General features: G+C 39.5%; 2 protein-coding genes across 3 annotated transcripts; both read left to right on the plus strand.

The window, feature by feature from the left end:
- Positions 1–2,634: 2,634 nt before the first annotated feature.
- On the plus strand, positions 2,635–9,148 carry LOC149822730 (uncharacterized). Its single transcript, XM_089980019.1, has 7 exons — positions 2,635–3,900; positions 4,007–4,072; positions 5,734–5,878; positions 5,996–6,214; positions 8,087–8,297; positions 8,393–8,591; positions 8,722–9,148. The coding sequence occupies exons 1-7, from the start codon at positions 2,747–2,749 to the stop codon at positions 8,834–8,836; spliced, it is 2,109 nt and encodes a 702-aa protein (XP_089836145.1). The 5' UTR covers positions 2,635–2,746; the 3' UTR covers positions 8,837–9,148.
- Positions 9,149–11,856: 2,708 nt separating this feature from the next.
- On the plus strand, positions 11,857–19,967 carry LOC149822731 (triacylglycerol lipase 2-like). 2 transcript variants are annotated; one of them, XM_089980020.1, is made up of 9 exons: positions 11,857–12,038; positions 12,448–12,564; positions 12,683–12,826; positions 14,357–14,467; positions 15,618–15,761; positions 15,881–15,921; positions 16,020–16,099; positions 16,917–17,012; positions 18,660–19,967. In XM_089980020.1, the coding sequence occupies exons 1-9, from the start codon at positions 11,910–11,912 to the stop codon at positions 18,983–18,985; spliced, it is 1,188 nt and encodes a 395-aa protein (XP_089836146.1). In that variant the 5' UTR covers positions 11,857–11,909; the 3' UTR covers positions 18,986–19,967. The 2 variants fall into 2 exon arrangements, with proteins under 2 accessions (XP_089836146.1, XP_089836147.1); XM_089980021.1 differs by lacking the exon at positions 14,357–14,467.
- The last annotated feature ends 1,846 nt before the right edge of the window (positions 19,968–21,813 follow it).

Here is a 21,813-nt window from a genome sequence, read left to right on the forward strand (position 1 = left end):
AAAAAGATACAAAAATTATCTATAGCAACAACCAAACACAAATACGCATGAAAATATTCAATGATCGCGAGCTGGATACATTCATACCTTTGATAATAGGTTACCATATTAAATAAAAATACACACAGGGATACACATATATTGTATAGAATTTACCGTTCAAACATGTAGATGAGAAAGTCGATCACAAGGATGATATTGCAACTTTCTCGAAATGCAGGAATCATCGTAAGGGTTCTACAGAGAAGTTCTTTATGACACAAACAAGAAGAAAAACCCCTTGAATAAAAAATGAGTATATATATGATTTGATATATTCATAAATATTAAGAAAAATCACATATAATAAAAATTTCGCAAATATTTAGGTAAGAGTTTTCGATTTTGTTGTTTCCCTTTAAGTGGAGCTTCACACATAAATTTATGTGATTTTAGAAAGAATATGCAAAAAGGTAGGATATTTATAAGAGGTGTTTCACAAATATATTTACGCAAAATATTGACGTATATGTGAAAAATTAGGATATTTGCGATTTTGGTGGTTTCAGTTTCACCAAAATTTTGTAAATAAATTTATGCGAGTTCGTGAGGTCTACATAAAAGAACCTGTGATTTTGGATTTATAGACACTAATAAGACCTAAATTCATAGTTGTGAAGGGTAAAAGGGTTTTAATGATATCACATGTGATTTTGGACATCAAGAGAATATTATAAATTATAGGATTTTTTAGAAAATTGGGTTAAATTATCCATACAGTATAATCATTTTTCGTCCAAAACTATAGTTTTAGCTATTTTATGTTAGATTTAAACCATTATATGTGTTTATCACTGCTTGTTTATTTAGAAGCAAGCTTTACTTCGAATTGATATTATGCAAAAATGTGAATATTTTATCCTCTAATTTTAGTACAATGTTAACCATTGATTTTTTTTACCTCTTTAAAATACACATCTGAGCATAAAGATGCTTAATAAAAAACTCTATTGAATAAACAATGATAAACACATCCAATAATTCAAATATAACAAAAAAAGGAGGCAGCACAATCCTTATTCTCTCTCTCTCTCTCTCTCTCTCTCTCTCTATATATATATATATATATATATATATATATATATATATATATATATATATATATATATATATATATATATATATATATATATATAGTCACTAGAAGGTGAGAACTAGAAATACATGCATTTTCAATGCTGCTTTTGCAAATCCAACCATGTAGATATGTTTGGAACGGTGAATTTGCTAAGAATAAACTGTTGGATAGTGTATTTTCAATAAAAATGTGATTTTTGAATGCTTGAATATTTATGAAGATTATGGGCTATTGATTTTAAAGCCTTAAAACAAAATTTTATTTATGAATCATGATAAACTGATTCAAGAGCTGGTCCTTATAAAACCTAACATGTAGATTACATTCTTACGATTAAATTAAGATAAAAAAAATTCATGAAAATTGTGGTTGACACAATAATTCTAATATTCCTAGTTCTTGTATTTTAATGAGTACACACACACACACATATATATATATATATATATATATATATATATATATATATATATATATATATATATTTGTTTGATGCAAGGTCAGTGACAGGCGTGCGTTAAAAGAAAGTATGATGTTTTAAATATTGTTATTGGGTTTTTCTCAATATAGGAAAATCTCATTTACTGAGCTAACTAAGTGATTAACTTGAACAAGTGAGCTTTAAAAAGTCTCATATCTCGTTTCGGTTTTCTAACATGTTTTTCATTTCTATTTCTCTTCTTTGCAACTTTACAACCAACACACCATGCGATTTCACAATTTGTTTGGAGAACAAGGATGCCACAACAATTTTTTTTTTAATTTTAATTCAAATATATTTTGATATTTTAATATGTAAAACTATCAAAACAAAATAATATTTATATGTTTTAATTCTGAGGGAGGATCGAGAGCAATATGATGGTATAAAAATTGCGCATTAAGCACCCGATTGCCATCCATCAGGTGGCCTGTCCCCAAGATGGAGGGTGATAAGGTGATTAATGCACAAATATTTGTGTAATCTTATTGCACCTTATCATTTCACTTTAAATCTGGTTATTGGGTTTTTATCAACAAAGGAAAATTTTAATGTTTAAAAATTTGTTTTTCTCGAAAAGAAGGTCTTACAAAATACCATATATTTAAATTTAAAAATATATAAAATATAAGAAAAATCATTAACATTATAAAAAATATAAATATATAAATATTACATTGATAACGTGACAAAGGCGATAAAAACGCGATACTTAAAAAAAACATTACTTTGGAAATATCGCGTTTTTTTAGATCATCGGTCTCTAAGCATCTCGCTATAAAACGGAAGATTCTCAAAATTGTAGCCGATATTTGTGACTGTGGTTTGTCTTCCCCAACCCTTGCGGTTCTCTCTCTCTCTCTCTCTCTCTCTCTCTCTCTCTCTCTCTCTCTCTCTCTCCACGCCTGCGATAGTCGAGCAAAACTACGGGTTACATCTCTCGGCCGCACCTCTGCATCAGAATTTACGTCGAAATTTTCCGCCGGAGAATTAGGGCTTTCTGGTGATTTTAAGGTTTTTCTTCGCTGTCGTCTCTGTGCTTCTCAGTGAACTAGGGTTTTCGTTCGGAGGATTGAGCCCTTTTTTGTGGTGCCGGTGTCTTTTGCTGGGTCCGTGTCTGTGATCGTGGTAGGGTTTATCGTCTCGCGATGGCGATGAAGGAGGGCGACCCTTCGTTGGGTTACCTGACGAAGAAGGAGACGGAGGTGAAGCTCCCGAGGCCGACAAGGGTCAAGAACAAGACCCCCGCGCCCGTCCAGATCACAGCCGAGCAGATCCTCCGGGAGGCGCGGGAGCGGCAGGAGGCTGAGATCCGCCCGCCCAAGCAGAAGATCACCGATGCCTCCGAGCTCGGGGACTACCGCCTCCGGAAGCGCAAGGAGTTCGAGGACCTCATCCGCCGGGTGCGGTGGAACACCAGCGTCTGGATCAAGTATGCCCAGTGGGAGGAGAGCCAGAAGGACTTTGCCCGCGCCCGTTCCGTCTGGGAGCGGGCGCTCGAGGTCGATTACCGGAACCCGACGCTGTGGCTCAAGTACGCCGAGATTGAGATGAAGAATCGGTTCATCAACCACGCTCGGAATGTCTGGGATCGCGCGGTGTCGTTGCTTCCTCGAATCGATCAGCTGTGGTATAAGTATATCCACATGGAGGAAATGCTTGGGAATGTGGCCGGAGCGAGACAGATTTTCGAGCGATGGATGGCTTGGGAGCCGGATCATCATGGGTGGGCAGCGTATATCAAGTTTGAATTGCGGTACAATGAGGTTGGTCGCGCGAGGGAAATCTACGAGAGATATGTTCGGTGTCATCCGACCGTCAAGGCGTGGGTGAGATTCGCGAAGTTTGAGATGAAGAATGGGGAGGTTGGTAGGGCGAGGAATTGCTACGAGCGCGCGATTGGACGGTTGGGAGAGGACGGGCAGACGGAGGAACTGTTCGTGGCTTTTGCGGAGTTTGAGGAGCGGTGCAAGGAGATCGAGAGAGCGAGGGTTATCTACAAGTACGCGCTCGATCACATCCCAAAGGGTCAGGCTGAGGAATTGTATCGGAAGTTTGTTACGTTTGAGAAGCAGTATGGGGATCGCGAAGGGATAGAGGATGTGATCGTGGGGAAACGGAGGTTTCAGTATGAGGAGGAGATTGCAAAGAATCCACTCAATTATGATTCGTGGTTTGATTACATACGCTTGGAAGAGAATGCTGGCAATAAGGAAAGGACCAGGGAAGTATATGAACGCGCGATCGCAAATGTGCCTCCAGCTGAGGAGAAAAGATACTGGCAAAGATACATTTATTTGTGGTAAGCCTTTAGGATGCTAGTTTAATGATATTCAGTACGATTTTGTCGGGGTTTGTTGGTTATAGTCACTCATATATCTTTGTTTATTTTTTCGGTCTAAAAACAGGATTTACTATGCTATTTATGAAGAGCTTGACGCTCAAGATGTGGACCAGACACGAGAGGTTTACAGGTATAGTTTTCTCAAATTCACTTAAATTTCCATAGTTGTATTCCAGTTGAATGCTGTGTACATCTTATGCTGTTAGCAAGCTATTCAGATTTGTGTTTGTTATCTCTGATTCTTAAAACAGCAGCATTTATCTCTAATTTAATATACTAGAAAACGGCTTGTGAGCTGGAGTTGGAATTTAGCGCTATTTTCAAGGTTGAGAACAACTATGCATTGCAGGAGTGTCATATGGAGTAAGTCACGTACATGTGCACGTGAGAATAGGAAAAAACGAGAGATCAATTCTAAAACAGTAAATTTCTTTTGTGATGCCTGATTACCTAAGGTTCTTGCCTGCTAATATTGTTTCAGAAAAATATCTTGATCGACCAAAAAGAGATACAAGTGACAATAAACTAATGTGGAGTTGGTTACTTTGAGCAACTTGACTCTTCTTATCAGATGCAATTGCAAAAATATGTGAAAGTGATTTGTCCAAGCTTACAAGTTGCAAGCAGAGTAAAATTCAATGGATAAGTTGCACTTGCTGCAGTACAACCCAACAATGAAATCATAATAAAAAGTCAACTAAAAAACAAAATTTACTAATTTCATCAGTTCCTGTGCATAACTGCACTTTCCAGCATCCTCTTACATATGAACTCTGGTGATACTATATCTTCTATGCTCATCTTCAAAATGAACAGGGTTATATGTAGGAAGTGACTGTCCTTGTACTATGATTGACTCAAAACTACAAATGGTACCTGTTTCACTAAGAGGGGAAAATGGAAGGTAATCTTATCTTTCCTTCTATTTGATGTGCAGTTGGCTCTGCTGCATGTTTGATTGAAGAGGGAAGGACAAATCTTACTGTTATAAGTGGATACCGATGTCATGTAAGGGAATAATCAGAATAATGGGGACATTCTTGTATTTGTCCTTGCAATTCTAAACTGCGGTAAGAATGCCAGCTGTCGACCATGTAAAGTGTGAATGTGGTTACTTTCTATACTTTATCTAATACCAAAGGCACCTTTGGTAAATATGCACAAGGAGGGGGCAACGGGCAGTTTCCAGTGTTATTTAGAAACAGCAAGAGCAACTGAATCTGTGGTTAGGCTTGTTCTTGCCCATATGACCTGGGATGGAACATGGTCGATTGTGACTTGGATGGGTTGTTCTCCGCTTGCACATGTGTTTTCCAAGCTGATTTCTCTTCTTGGTTCATCTGTTTTGCGCCTGCATTAGTTTATCTCATGGGATAACTCTGAATCACCAAGGACAGCTAACTTGGGGCCAGTACCATTGAATGCATTGTTCATATTGGGAAAACATTGCCAGTGTTTGTTGACCACCACTAGTTTGCTTCATTACCATTGATTAGTCATAGGATAACATAACCATGAGCTATGTATCTCTGTGTTGTTGTGCCAAACATTTTAAAGCTTCATAGCATTGACTGATGCTGTTCGGTTACAAGGTACTTTATGTTTGAGTTGCTTGACATATGATGAGTTGAAAACTTGAAACCATCAGCTTATACCTGTTTCTTTCTTCTTCTTTTTTTCCTCTTTGCCCTTTATAATTTGTATTCTATATTGGTTTCTTGTTAGTTTTCCGTAGTTTGAAATATTGTAGCTTAGCTGACAAAGTTCCAATATACCTTCTGCACAACACAGGGAATGTCTCAAATTAATTCCTCACAAAAAATTTTCATTTGCAAAGATTTGGCTGATGGCTGCACAGTTTGAAATACGACAGAAGAATCTGAAGGCTGCACGCCAGGTGTTGGGAAATGCAATTGGGATGGCACCAAAAGATAAAGTACTGTAAAATTCTTGTTCCAGTTCTGTTTGTCTGAAAAACAGAACCTCAATTTTCTTTTTAATATTTCAAAGTTTTATATTTTGTGACAACACTTACAATGCCCATGCCTCACAGATTTTCAAGAAATACATAGAAATTGAATTACAGCTTGGAAACTTCAACCGCTGCCGAACACTATATGAAAAGTATCTTGAATGGGCTCCTGCAAATTGCTATGCTTGGAGCAAGTTTGCTGAACTGGAGAGATCATTAGGTGAGACAGAAAGGGCCAGGGGAATTTTTGAGCTTGCAATAGCTCAACCTGCATTGGACATGCCAGAATTGTTGTGGAAGGTTTGTTTCTTGCCTTCTATGTTGCATTTGTTCAGCATATTATTAACTGATTGAAACAGTCAGTAGTTCCTTAACTATCTTGTTCTCGATTCTACTCTATTCATTCAACTACTCATGTTCCAATGCTCCGACAGTCGGGTAGTTCCTTGACCTTCATTCAACTACTCATGTTCCACTATCGGAATACTTCTCTATCTTGTGATCACGGTTATTGCTGCCTCTTTTCAAAAGTTAAGAGAATATTGTGTCACTGATTATAAGTTTTCTTTATGGTACAAAGTCTAATCTCTTAGTTAAAACACAATTCTAAAGATCTGTGCTGTCATGTTGCACTTTTTTGTGTTTTAATAACTATCACATAGGTATTGGGGTAGGGTGTGACACGGGTACAATAGGTATGACACAAAAGTTTTAAAAAGATGGGTATAGGGTTCAGCCATAATTATATAACTTTGACATGTTCAGTCCATAGCTCCTTATGTAGAGCATTCTGTGAAATGTAGCATAATTGTGCACTTTTGCATGTTTGTGTGTGTGTGTGTGTGTGTGGTGTTTTAGGCTCCGTTTGGGAGTCAAACGCAGGGGTTGCACCTTTGTATTTCACATTTGAAGTAAAAAATATGGATTTGGCACTTCTCATGGCGTTTGTTTGGGATAGTTTAGTCATTTGACTCATTCCTTTCCCATTTCCAATGAAAGGTGTTTGGGAAGGGGGACGGTCAATAAATGCACCTTTCAAACTGAATTAGGTGGTAGTTGAAAGCACCATTGGATTGGATGTCGGTGATACGCTTGCAAATTACCATATCTCCATGGTGGTAGTTGATTTAAGGATTTGGAGGTGGCATTTCCTATGCCAACACCCTCAAATACCATATCTCCATACTCCCAACAAAATCTGGTGCTATGGATTCCACACTTCCACTCCCATGGTAGGCTCAAACAGAACCTTAAGGGTGCGTTTGAATAGTTGGAAAAACATCACCTGGACACACCAGGTGGCGTTTGTCCATGACGTGCGAGTCGCACCACCAAGTGGCGTTTGCCCAGGACCTGTGAGTCGAACCACCAGGTGGTGTTTGTTCAGGACTTGTGAGTCGCACTGACGGGCAAGACACTTTTGAAAAGCGTCCCTCGGGGATGCTTTTTCTTGTCTGAGGGAGCTCTGCCTTCCCCCTTAGAACTGGGTAGGTCAGGACACCCTGAACACCTTTGGAAAAAGTGATGTCAGCCATCCTTGTCCAGGCTGTCTGCAGACAGGACAGGACAGGCTGTCCTTGTCCAAGCCTCTCCGCGAATCAAACGCCCCCCAATGTCTACCACATGGGTAAGGGTGTGACAACTGGTACAATGAGCATGACACAAAAGTTCTAAAAGCTGGGTATGGGGTGCAGCCATGATTATATAACTTTGACATGTTTTAGGCTCTTAGGTCATGATTGTGAGTCCATAGCTCTATATGTATTCTGTAAAACGTAGCATAAAATTGTGTACTTTTCCATGTGTAGGTGTGTGTGTGTGGTGTATGCACTACATTTTACAAAATGCTATGTTATGAACCGACAATCATGAACTAAAACTCTAAAATATGTCAAAAATATATTAACTGACAATAAATAGTCAATGAATATATATAGTTTACACTGGAAACCATTGATTCTGAAGTGCATATTTGAGCTTACATTGACGGATAGTAAAGTGAGTAAGATGGGTCTGGGACAGGTCTAAAACCCAGTTGAACAGTACCTAGAAGTATCCTGTACCAGTAGTAGTGTTGTACTCTGTCAGCAATGTTATGCAACCCTGGTATAAGTACCCATGTTAAATGATAAGTTTGATGATTGGCAATGCCATGTTGATGGATTGATGCAGGCATACATAGACTTTGAGATGGCTGAGGGTGAACATGATAGAACTAGGCAACTTTATGAAAGGTTACTGGATCGCACAAAGCATTTGAAGGTGTGGCTAAGTTATGCCATGTTTGAGGCTTCTGCTGGTCTGGAAGAGGAAAACAATGAAATGGAGGCACAAGATGAATCATCTGCTGAGCAGAAGATGCAGCGGCTCTTGTGTTCTCGTGGTGAGTTAGGACCTTAGAACCATATTTAAACGATTGTTGTTGTGTCAAACTGATAGCTATAAATCTTTTTATTTTTGAAATTCCATGTGCAACAGGCGTATTTGAGCGGGCCTTCGACTACTTCAGAACAGCTGTGTCTGAACAGAAGGAAGAGAGAGCTATGTTGCTAGAAGAATGGCTTAACTTGGAGAGCAAATTTGGCAGCCTTGGTGATGTCAGTTTGGTCCAGAAGAAGTTACCAAGGAAGGTCAAACGGAAGAGGGCCATTGTAACAGAAGACAGTGCTCCTGCTGGGTATGATTATTCATTACAACTGTGTGTGATGGTGCTTATTTTTATTTCCTTTTGTTTTTTCATCCTGGTATTGCATTTTTACTAGGATTTGAATGCTAAAACTTAGGAATCAGCAATCTAACTTGTGCAGGTATGAGGAGTATTATGATTATATATTTCCTGACGAGGTGGCAATGGTGCCGAACCTTAAAATTTTGGAAGCCGCTTACAAATGGAAAAAACTGAAGGCTGATGAAGAAGATTAACATGTGCTTCCTCTTATTTGCTTCTCATCGATTTGTGGTCCAGCTGACGGTGCAGCTGGGGGTGCTGCATTGCGTTCATATTTGGCTGAAGAATCTTGTTTGCAGCTTTAATGCGAAGAGCAATTCCTCCCCTTACTGATGGTTAGCCCAAGATCTTCAACTGGCTCAGGAACGGTGCTGTTGAGCCTGATTTCAGGGTAACAGAACGTGAGGTGTTCTAAGTATGCTTGTGTACGATGCAGAACTTGCGGCAGGTCTCGAATTTGGCTCCATGTATAGGTATAACTTCTGGATCAGTAAAATTGTTTTGATAATGGATAAATGTGTAGATTGGATGTTTTTTTTACTCGGAGAAACTGCTCCAGGCGCAGAGACCTAGCTGCGCTGGCTCACCTGCAGTACTTACGGTCTCTGTCCATGTCAGCGTAAAACTCTGAGCCCTCGACCCCAGGGAGTCGTCAAGCTTCGGCATACTCTGGAGGTGATGCCCATGTGATTTGAACCTAGACTGCCCGTCAAACAGTTTAGGCCCCATCCCACTAGGCCAAACCCGTTGGGTCTCCGGGTGTAGATTGGATTCTTGATGAAAAATAGTGGTTAATTTAAATTGTGCACGTTCTCTTTATCTGATCTAACAATGCAGTAGCTATATTTTCACTGTGGCCATAATGACAACGCTAAAATCCTGTGAGATCTCTCTCTTTCTATATATATATAATCCTGTGAGATCTCTCTCGAGATCGAGAGAGAGAGCTGTGCAACCCTTAGGTGTGCAACTACCATCGGGACTCGGCTGGCCATCCATCACAGGCGTGATGGACAGCAAAAAAAATGCAGAAAGCGAGTTTTTTCGCTTTAGCGGTGGTTTCTGATCGCTGGGACCATTAGGTAAAAAACTGCCGCTAAAAGCAAAAAAGCTGAAAACACAAGTTTTTTTTGCATTTTTTCGATGGCTGTCCATCAAGGCTGCGATGGACTGCCAGCAGAGTTCCGCTGGTAGCTGCACACCTAAGGCTTGTGCACAGCTACCACTTTCTCTCTCTCTATATATGTAATTATATATTTTGAGATCTTTTGTATTAGTTGTTTGTTTTCTGCGGGGTGACGATGCCAAGAGACCACAGAATGAGTGAGTGTGGCATTCTCTGGTATTTGTTATCTGCTTATTTTTTAATGATGTTGGTCAAAACAAGTGGTCGATTCCATGGGATCAACTTTCTCACTAGTGAACCAAACAAGGGGACCCATGAAAAAAGTGAACGCTGCAATGGCTCTCTTCCTCGTTATGCTTGTGTTGGATTCCATTCTGCTGTGACAATTGACTGAGGACTTAGATCCAACTCTTTGAATCTCAAGCCGTTGACCCATTTAGTATAACTTGGCTTGAAAGAGAAGAAAATATTGTGATCATGCCGGCATCATGCAGACGGGTAATGAACTAGGGCTTGGAAACGAGATGAGCCACACTCTTTACTTGGCTCATAAAGAGCTTGTTTGAACTTGTGAAATAGTCTCAGCAAGCCCGAACACAAACAACTAATGTTCGACTCATATAGGCCTGTTAATTATGATCGGGTTTTCTGTAGAACCAATTGGATCAGCTCTAAAATGGTTCAAGTCTCATATAGGTTCAGTTCTGGGTCTGGTTCGCATACATATAGCATTATATCAATTGGATCAGGTAAAAAAACATGCTATATGTATGCGAACCAGACCCAGAACTGAACCTATATCAGACTTGAACCATTTTAGAGCTGATCCAATTGGTTCTACTGAAAACCCGATCATCACAAACTCGTTTCATGTCTAGCCCTTTAGAGAACCAAATCAGTTCATGACTAAACTAATTGTAACTTAGACAGTTTCTAAAATGGGTTGGTTCTTGGGTAAAGAAACTGTAAGCCCAAACCCGTTCTGCTCCTTTCAAAGGAAAAAAAAAACGTATTTTTTTTACCAGAGCTGGCCCAACCAATCTATGAGAATCAGGTCTGTATATACCCGGCCTGGTTACAACCCCTATCAATCCTATGTATCAATCAATCTTTACCAGAATCCGTGTCCTGGCCATGTGGATGAGAGCAGAGTTTTGCTAGCTAATTCATTAAAAAAAATAAAAAAGCCACACAGAGAGATTCATCAGATTTTTTTTTCCAATTTAAACTGGAAGAAACTGCACCTGACACACGAACATCTGGTCATGCTGCCTCAGCCTGCCATACCTATAGTCACTGTGCTGAGGGCATAAAACTCCTAGGTTAGGACCCCTACCCTCAGGACCTGTACTGGACGTCGGCTTGCGCAGAGGGACGACACCTATAAGAATGAGAGAGCATCATGTGCAATGTGAATGCATGCCGCTGCACTTGATAGCCCTCCATCATTTCTTGGGCCCTACAACTGACAGGCACTATCTGCGGCCACACATTAAAAGTGTGCAATCACATTGCACCTGACCTTTTTTCTATTATAACCCAGCGTTGACAGCGGCCAAGGCTCCCAACCACTACGCCAACCCCCTTTGCGGCTGAGATATTCATCGGATTGTTTCCTCATTTGGGTTATAGTCAAAATTTGGTAACGATATCCTCCAAATTGGTATATATATATATATATATATATATATATATATATATATATATATATATATATATATATATATATATATAGATAGATAGATAGAGAGAGAGAGAGAGAGAGAGAGAGAGAGAGAGAGAGAGAGAGAGAGAGAGAGAGATGTGGGGTTCATTTGGTAGTCCTCTTGTATGGGTCATAGTCTAAATTTGGGGGCAATCCCCCCGCGGAATTCGAATCAATACCCCGCTAGTGCGACCTCAACCAACCAACAAAGCAACCGCCAAGCCACCGAACCGATCCAGCTCATATTCAACTTTTTTGACCAGGAATATCACCTTCCAAAATTGACACTTACAGTTGGTCACTGGTGTGAATGAAACCGACTTCCTCAACGAGAGAGAGCGCACTAATTATAAATTGATAGACAACCAACAGATGTTAAACAGAAGTCTGTGATTTCCCAAGAGTGTCTCGTTTTCAAAGAACAGGTAACAGGAGCATGATGGCCGTGAGGCTTTCAATAGCATTGGCCGTCCTGTGCCTCTCCATAACATTCAACCTATCATATTGCACCAGTGACGTCTGCAGGACAGTGCAATCATATGGCTACGATTGCCAAGAATACAAGGTAAACCAGCTTTTCCTTATCTTATTGACAATCTCTCTCTCTAAAAATTTCGTGTGATCTTATTTACATAGCTTTATAAGCATGTAAATAAATTCTCTCTCTCTCAAAATTGCGTGATCTTTTTTTGTTTATGTCACCCTTTAGCTTCTAAGCAATGAAACAATCTCTCTCTCTCTCTCTAAAAATTATGGATCTTATTTGTTTGTCGCTCTAGTAATCTCTCTCGCTCTAAAAATTATGCACATGATCTTTTTTGTTTATTCCACTATCTAGTAAACAATCTCTCTCCCTCTCTAAAAGTTGTCTTTTTTTGTTTATGATACTCTATCTCCAAGGCACGTAAATCTCTCTCTCTCTCTCTAATGTCACCACTTTGGTTTTTCTCATTGTCCATATACTATGGTCACAGGTAACTACAGGGGACGGTTACATTCTTAGCATGCAGAGAATCCCCACAGGCCTAGCCCACGGCCCCAATGAGGCGGCGGCCAAACAACCAGTGTTACTGCAGCATGGTGTCCTTATGGTAAGTCCAGCTTTCTCTTTCTCTGCTGCTGCTGGGTGATGCATGTAATTAATGGTACGGATTTTGATTGGTTTTGCTTTAATTTCTTTGTGATTAATGTCTGTCCTTGTTTAATTAGGATGGGATGGCGTGGGTGGTAAACCCTCCAGCCCAGGGCTTGGCCTTCCTGTTGGTGGATGCAGGTTTCGATGTGTGGATCGCCAACTCACGTGGCACTACATTCAGTAGAGGACACAACCATCTCAATGCTGATACCGACCCGGTCTCTCTCTCTCTCTCTCTCTCTCTCTCTCTCTCTCTCTTCAAGTATGGTATTTGTTAGCAATGGGTGAAAGGGCAAACAAGAAAAAAAAAGAATAATGAGCTCGGGTTTGAAAATCAGCTCATGACCGGGTCCATTGGCCCAATGGGCCAATGTTCAACATGTCAGTCAAGCTCAACCTAAACCCATTTGTAGGTTATTTTCGAATGAAGATCATAAATTAATTTTTATAATACCAAATGCAATGAATTAAATAAAAAATTAATCTACCTATCTTTCTATTTTTCATATAATAAATGTAACTAATTATGTAAATAGTAATAATTACCAAGTTAGCTACTAAAAAATTAATTAGGTAGCTCATGCCTATCGGGTTGGCCTGGTAGTCTGTGGGCCAACCTAAGCCCGGGCCATGTATATAACAGGTTAAGTTTCAGCCCGGCAGCTAACAAATTAGAGCCTAAAACCTTGACCCAAACCTGCCCCATGGTGAGCTGAGTCAGCTTGGTCCACCAGGCCGCCCGGCCCATTGCCCACCCCTACTACCAGATGACCGGAGCCCTTGTGGGTTATCTCTTTGCATTTAACATAAACAAATCAAAGATGTTTTACGGATAAAATTAGAGTTTTTTCCCTTAATCATCACCTTGTCTTATGGGGATGCCCAAAATATCTCTACCTTATTTGATTTTGCAAATTTCATCCTTACATTTCAAAATGTTAGGCAAATGCACTCTTCCATCACGTGATGTCTAGTTAGGCGTGTGCACATGAGCTGAGTTAGAGCCAAACCTGGGCTGTTCGAACTTGGCTCACTTCAAAATACCTGTTTTCAAGCTCAAAGCTGAGCTTGAACAACATTATCCAAACTTAGCTCGGTCCGAGCTCGAGGTTGAGCCAAGCTGAGCTTGGCCGTTGTTCCAAAAAGTTTTTACAGGTAAAGGTGGGATTAAATCCACACTCCCTCCAAAGTATTCACAAATGACCCATAAAATCTTATACATACTAAAAATCCTCTAGATTATTGTACATAAGGTGTGGAACTCAACACCTTTTGAGGAAGAGTCTAATGCCCTACTCATTAAAAAAATGACTTTTTTGGCTTTATCTTGCAAACATATTTATATATATATCTTTATGTGAGCTTAATAGAGTTCAACGACTTGATCAAGCTCGGCTTGTTTATGCACACCAAGCCCAGACTTGTGTTCAATCCCGACTCATTTATGTTCACGGACAAGCGCGAGCCAAGCTTAAACAAGCTGAGCCCCAGCCGTGCTCGCGCTAGCTCGGTTCATTGTGCATCCCTATGTCTAATTACCTCGATGATGGTTTTGCCATGGCTGGCAAAAAGAAAGGGATGATTTTTGGAAAGGAGAGAATAGAGGGATGGTTTTGAATGCTCCTTATAAGAGAAGGATGATTATGACAAAAATACTAAAGAAAAGTTGTTCATTGACCAGATCTTTAAAAGGAAAAACATGCCTAAGCAATCAAATAGCCCTTAAATTAAGGAAATTCTTGATGCAGGAGTATTGGTCATGGACGTGGACTGAGTTGGCAAACTTTGATTTGCCTGCTAATGTTGATTTTGTATACAACCTTACTCAGCAAAAACTACACTATGTTGGCCATTCATTGGTAAGCAATATATACTTAGCTATTTATTCATTCATTGTCATTTATGGCTTTCCTAGGGGCGGGTAAGCCCACAGAGTTTTGTGTAAATATAAAAAAAAAGATACTGTTTGAATGACAAAAGGGAAAACTTGGGTTTTTTAAAACCTAGGTTTTGCCAAAAAATCAAAACCAGGTTTCTAGCCTTTTTGGATGACAAGAAACCCAAAATCTAGGTTTTTGAACACAAAAAACTAAAAAAAAAGGAAAAATGTGGTTGGCCATTTTTCAACTAGCCACCACAAAAAAATGGCCAGGCTGACCATCTCAAAATCTCAAAAAATAAATAATAAAATTTAGACAGAGTATGTCCGGCCATTTTCGGCCAGCCACCACCGGAAAATGGCCGGGTCGGTTCCACCTAGAAAGGGTGATAGTGGTTGGTAGCTGGTCAAGAAACCAAACCCAAAAACAAAAAAGAAAAGAATGAAAAAGTGGTAGGATAGCCACTGGCCAGGAAATGGTAGGCCAATGTCGCTTGTCAAGGGTGACATCAACCCGGTCAATTTCCCATATAGTGGCTGGCCCCAAAATGGCCAAACAGCTATAAAAGAGAGAAAAAAAAAACAGGGTTTCCACTTTTCAGTCATTTCCAGCAAGTCACTTGTCAAAAAATGGCCCTATTGGTACCACCCTCTCCAAGCAATACTAATCCAGCCATTTTCTAGTCGGTGACTTACCAGAAATGGCCAGTGGAATAGAGAACAGAATGGAACCTTGCAGAGGAGGTTGATTGAGGGGCTGGGGGAGGCCACCCCCAATAAACTGGGTTGGAAAAACTAGTCTGGGTAGTTTTTCCAAAACTGAGGTCTTGAGCATTCAACCTGGTTTTGAAAAACTAGGTTTTACCAAGCCTAATTTGGTGGCATCCAAACATGCCAGTAAAACCCAGTTTATGCCCTTGGTTTTAATTCAGGTTTTGGGAGTCATCCAAAGGGCTCATGAGAAGCTATTTAAAGTGTCATTGAGTTGCACCAAGACCCAAAACCTAGCTACACTGGTCATAGCTTGCTGTACTTATGATCACCACCCGGATGGTGTAAAATTTTATGGGCCCTCCCCTGGATCCCAGTTGTCTAAAAGGTGGATTCTTTTGACAAATTTTTCTTTTTAGGGTACTTTGACTATGTTGGCATCCTTGTCTCAACACAAGTTGGTGGACAAATTGAAATCTGCTGCTCTCTTGACCCCAATTGCTCATCTTAAGCACATGAGCACAGCACTCCTCCAAGTAGCTGCGAACGTCTATGGTGGTGAAGTATGGCTTTAGACACTAGTCATAACTCTCTCTCTCTCTCTCTCTCTCTCTCTTATCTTGGTGGGCCATATGGCAATGTTTTAATACAACCTAACATATACCATTTATTATGTTATCAGCTAATCGGCTTGTTGGGTATTGCTGAGTTCCTTCCACAAAGGTTAGGCTCTCTCTTGTTAATGTGTTACTCTAAATTATTGTCAGCTTTTCGAGACATAGGATTATTGTTCCTGATTAATTGTTGAAATCATGTAACAGTCAAGCTGTAGATCTTTTGCTCAACAAGATCTGTTCATATACTGGACTAGATTGCAGAGTTTTGATGTCACTCCTAACTGGTAAGGATGCGAATTTCATGTGTTCCTATACAAATTTCCAATCTTATCCGTCTTCATGATTCCTAAAACAGTATTTTTTAAACTCGCCAACAATTTGTCATACCAATCAGGACTCAGTTGAAGGGTATGGTAAACCTGATATGGATCTGGACTTACCCAGATCAGACCCTTCAAGACTGCCCTATTTGCGCTTGCAGTAGTGTTGCATGCACAACTGTAGGTGTAAAGGCTTGTTAATTTGTTGAATAACTTCAATGTTGGTTACAGCTAGAAATTGATCATTTGTTAGTGACGAACAATGAAGAGCCGACCCCACATCTCTTGTTTCTAATATTCAGATCCGGTTTTCCGATCCAAAATTCTTATTCAAATAAAACTCATCTTTTAGTTTTTAAAATTTGAGGATCCACAGCGTTGGTTCTGGTGTCTGAGACAGGATCCAATGATCTCTTAACCCATCTTCTATGTTGTCATGGCCAATTCTTGTGTGGAACCCACATTCTGTTGCTGCGGGCTGCCATTGATGACATAGGGAAAGAGATACCCCTACTCCTGGTTTAGGTTAGTCTATGAAGGCTTCATACACCTGGTTAGGCAGGTTGGCTTAAGGCCTTCAAGTTGAAGGATGTTAAGAATTCGATACCGGGCCGAAGCAGCAGGCTCCTTGGTGAGCAAGGGACGCGGCCGTGGGGTTGCTACTACTCTTATCCTCAGGCCTGTTCAGCAATATTAAGGATTACTGTGTTTTGTATCCTTTTTAAACCTGGGAAAAGCTTTGTAATTCATCTCACACTGAACAAAAACTTGATTTGGATAGGAAATAATTGCTGCATTAATTCGAAGGCACAGGACATGGACATGAAATATGCTCCCCAGCCAACATCCACAAGGAACATAGTGCACTTGGCTCAGAGTAAGTTCAAATGTTCACAAAGTGATTTTCTCATTTGCTTAGTTCAAGCATTGCACACTCAAAACATGTGCCTAAGCCATGTGGGCACCATAACTATGGGTTTCTCTCTGAGTGGTTACCAACTTTTGCATCAAGGTGCAGTTAGAGCCCCTCTACAGCACTCGGGTCTTAGTCAATGTCACAGACAGGGCTGGTAATTAACGAGCCGAACGGACCAAACCCGGCATGTTTGGGCTTGGTTTGTCTACCAGTTGACCGAACTCATGACTCGGTTTGTGCTCATGTTTAGCTGAGCTGAGTTGGAGCTCAGCTCGTGCCTCATTGAGATGAGCTAAACACAAGCTTGCTTACTCGTGAAAACTAAACCATGTTAATTATTACATAGAACATATATAATGTTTATATATTACACTTAAAATTATATGCATTTTATATAATGGCCATAGTATATAAGTTCATATTATATATATATATATATATATATATATATATATATATATATATATATATATATATATATATATATATATATATATATATATATATATATATTTTTTCCATGCATCTTTCTCTTTATATTTATGTTTTATGCATGCATTATTCTCTTTATATATTACACTAAAAATATATACATATCTTATCTATACGAGCTCACCCGAGCTGAACAACGTATGTTCAGGCTCGACTCATTTAAGCTTAATGAACTGCTTGTGGCTCTGCTTGCCAGTTATAGGGACCGATCATGATTGAATTCGTGAAGAGACAAACTGAGCCGAGTCGCAAGCTTCTCAGTTCTTTTACCAACCCGTCACAGTTCTTGTTCTCGGTTTCAACCTGGAAAACATCGCAGTATTTTGAAAAATCTAGTTTCTCTTGGGAAAATCTCAAGAAAATATCAGTATATATAAAAACGTAAGAAAATATACAAAATAAAATATTAAAATAATACAAAAAATGGATTCAAATCGTGTAAATGTCATGATAAAAAAGTGATATTTTGGAAACTAGCAATGTTTGGAAAACGTCGCATTATATTGGTTTTTTAATATACCACACATAAATAAATAAATAAATATATATATATATATATATATATATATATATATATATATATATATAGAGAGAGAGAGAGAGAGAGAGAGAGAGAGAGAGACGTGCCACGGCTACTCCCACATACTAGAAAAATCATAGTTGTAGGTTGTATCTTCTCGATTAAACCTTATGAATGTACTTAACATAATTTATTTGATAGGCATCATGCTTTGGATCATGTTTTTTGAACATAAAAATAAGATTTTTTAAGTCATGAAATTTGATACATTGAGTCAATGATTTTGAAAGATCTTAAAAAACATCCATGTATGCTATAATCACATGATCCAAAACTTGTTTTCTACTAAATAATGCATATAGATCCTATCTATATGGTCTGATCAACAAAAAAAGTTCAAAAATTTGAAAATCTAAAGCTTTCATTAGGTGGGAGTACTCCTAGAACACCTTATCCTATATATATATATATATATGTGTGTGTGTGTGTGTGTGTGTGTGTGTGGAGATATTTGTGACATTGGTCTTAGTCATAGCCTTGACTCAGTTAACTCTGCTGATTGATTCATTTGTATCACATTGATGATGTTGATGCAGTGGTCCGAAGCGGGAACATGGCCATGTATGACTATGACGACCTCTTCAAAAACTTGAAGCAGTATGGACGGTTGCAGCCCCCACTGTATGACCTCTCCAACGTCCCCACCCATTTCCCTCTCTTCCTCAGCTATGGAGGGAGGGATGCACTTTCAGACGTTCTAGATGTGAGTCTCTTGCTTGATGAACTGAGTGATCATCACAAGGACAAACTCACAGTTCAGCTCATTGATGAATATGCACATTTAGACTTCATCATGGCCTACAATGCTAATGAAAAGGTTTACACGCCTCTTATCGAGTTCTTCAGTAATAATGGTCATTGATTCGAGTTACATACCATCCCTTGCCACAAGGTCGAAGCTGGGTGTACACCCTTTGTGGGTAAGGGAAACCTCTAAGGGTTTTGCTAACTTGAGGAGACCCACCATGATGCACCCACTGATGAGGGTTTTTCCTTTCTAGCTTAAAAAACACAAAAAGTCATGTAATTATGATATAGTGCCAATTGGGTCAACTAGGATTATAAAGTTTAGACCAACGGGGGCTCCGCGTGGTTGGTAGGAGCTGTCATTGCATATCTTATTGTTGTGGGACATTGCAGGTTCAAAACCCAGTATTACTTTGAATAGTAACTGGTGGGGGTCTCCCTAACCTTAGCTTGCCTTTAAAAAAAGGCTTATAAACTTTAGGGCTGAGGTTGGATATGAAACCCACTGAGTTACATAGGTTTTGTTAGTTGGTAACTACCTATCTCAACAATGGGATGGGTGACCTCCTGGGAAGTCCTCGTGTTACACCCTTTACTAAGCCTTCGTGTTAGCTTTTTAACCATGGTGGGGGGTCACCCAGGCACGTGGCCAGCAGGAGGCTTGTAAAGGTGTTGAGTTGAAGACCTTGGATCAAACCCCGCTGATGCACATGTGTGTCCGTAGCTTTCAGAGGTGGGCCACATAAGGCAGGGTAGTCGTGGGGCCCTACCCGGCATTTTCCCTCACTTTGGCAAGGGTTCCTCGTCATAAAAAAAAAAGAGAGGAGGGATGTGGGGGGATCTTGGATGGGGTTGAAGTAAATTTAGAGGCAGAAATAAATTGTTTTCCTTGTCTCAAGTTATTCCATAAATGAAACATTCCCTTCTTCTAAGTTTAGGGTTGTTGGTTCTTGTATAAGAATTTAATTTGTTCATTGTACTTTTTGATTGAGAATGTGTTGATGATGCTTTGCATCAGTTTAAGTCTGGCCCACAGCCTTAAACCTTTATGACAATCCGTGATGAGTGACTGACTCACTTTGACCAATTTTGTGCAATTGACATTCCTAGTTGGGGACTGTTGGTTGATTTCTTTTGTGAATGAAGGAGAGCTAGTTGGATGGTTAGGTCACACTATCATAACCAACAGGTCTTGAGTTCGAAACCTTCCTTAGGAAAAAAACAATAAGTTCGGCTATCAAAAAAATAAAAGCAACAACTTTCAAATTTCTTGATCATTCTTTGTGACATAAAATCATGTTTAATAAGACGGGGCAGCCAAGGCCAAGCTTCAACAGAGGCATTTCCTTTGCTAAGTGAGATCTATTGATCTTTTAACTAATCACCTATTTGGATACAACCTTTCATGGCCAATGACAAAATACCCCCCTCTTAAACTAACTAATTGAAAAAAAAATCGTACCATAGTAGCCATTGATTTTGGATCACCGAAAACACCTGTATACAGTCCAGACTCCGGCGATCCAAAAGCTGGTTCTCATAAAACAAAACCTATATATCACATGTATGGTGTTAGATGTGAGAAAAAATACTTAAAACCATGATTTTTTATAACGAGGCCTAACAAAAAAGGGATCCTAAATAACGCATTACTCGTGTGTGTGTGTGTATATATATATATATATATATAACTAAAATATGTTTTATGCATGTATATACACATATATACAACTTTAACATTTACTTTTTATCTTTGGTGCCCAATTTGAAGGAAAAACACTTCACATAAGCCACTAAGAATCAAACTTTTGATATTTAATTCTTTGACGTAGAATAGGCTCCCCTTGGAAAACTCCCCTGCATTACCTAAAATCAAACAAATATACACAATCTCAGCTGCATCACAAGTCACAACTAAGAAATCAATAAGCAGACCCAAAATAAAAAGAAAACGAGTAAAATGCAGTCTACCAACAGGAACCAAAATCATTACCTTGAACATTCCTTTAACCTTTAGGGCCGGCGCTCGAACATGGCCGGAGGCGCCACCCTTCTACATGGTTGGAAACTGTCAGTCAGTGGCAGCTAAGGATACAGTTATGGAATTCCCAAAATTTGTGGTTTTAGCAAATCCACACAGTTGTTTGGAACAAGTAGAAAGGTTCAACTGGGGATTTATCGCTTTCACTTGTGCATCTGTCTGGAATGCAGCTGAAAAGCTGAAATTAAAACTGGAAGAGCAGTGGAAAGGTTGCCGGAGCAGTCACTGGTGTAGTATTTGGTAACTACACCATCATCTAGGTGTGATGTGGAACGGGAGGTGTCAAACACCACCCCAGTTTCATCATTTCCTATAGCTGCATCCATCTCAAACAACTTTGGCGCTAGGTATTCCCACTCCTGCTACTGCCGACGCCTAGTTTCCAAACAGGGCCTTTGTTGTTTGGGATGGATGCTGTTATAGGTGTCCGAGGTAGCCGGAGTGGGAAGTTAGGAATACCTAGCGCCAAAGTAGTCTGGAATCCTCCGAAATTGGAACCACTAAGACCCCACCAAGAACCCACCTTTCCTTCTCCTCTCCAACTCCCCGTTCTCCACCCTGCCCATCAATTCCCCTCAAATCCCTCTTCTTCACCTTAACCTTCTTCAAGCTCAAGCTCAGTGATAAATATAGTTGCCTATTATCACACTCTTGGTTTAGAAGGATATATTTTTCTATTGTAATAGTCTTTCATCCTTCCTTATTCTCTATGTTTCTAAAGATAACCTTGTCATACTAGTTTACCTCTTGTGCTCTATATGTTACATTTGTCAATATGCTAAGATGACACATCCGTAGTTTGATTCATCAACGACTGTTGCTAGTAAACCATTTGATTTGATTCATGCTGATGTTTGGGGGCCAGCTCTTGTTATCTCTTATAATGGATTTTGTTTTTATTT

The sequence above is a fragment of the Nuphar pumila genome, chromosome 11 (assembly GCF_984573655.1).
Source record: "Nuphar pumila chromosome 11, dmNupPumi1.hap1.1, whole genome shotgun sequence".
Classification (NCBI taxonomy): domain Eukaryota; kingdom Viridiplantae; phylum Streptophyta; class Magnoliopsida; order Nymphaeales; family Nymphaeaceae; genus Nuphar; species Nuphar pumila.

Excerpts from the sequence above, each read along its gene's own strand:
- LOC149822731 (XM_089980020.1), top strand. The coding sequence starts at position 11,910 with ATGATGGCCGTGAGGCTTTCAATAGCATTGGCCGTCCTGTGCCTCTCC. Across the intron at positions 12,565-12,682 it reads TGCAGCATGGTGTCCTTATG|GATGGGATGGCGTGGGTGGT; the intron begins GTAAGTCCAGCT and ends TTGTTTAATTAG. Across the intron at positions 17,013-18,659 it reads CATAGTGCACTTGGCTCAGA|TGGTCCGAAGCGGGAACATG; the intron begins GTAAGTTCAAAT and ends ATGTTGATGCAG.
- LOC149822730 (XM_089980019.1), top strand. The coding sequence starts at position 2,747 with ATGGCGATGAAGGAGGGCGACCCTTCGTTGGGTTACCTGACGAAGAAG. Across the intron at positions 4,073-5,733 it reads CAGACACGAGAGGTTTACAG|GGAATGTCTCAAATTAATTC; the intron begins GTATAGTTTTCT and ends TGCACAACACAG. Across the intron at positions 6,215-8,086 it reads TGCCAGAATTGTTGTGGAAG|GCATACATAGACTTTGAGAT; the intron begins GTTTGTTTCTTG and ends GGATTGATGCAG.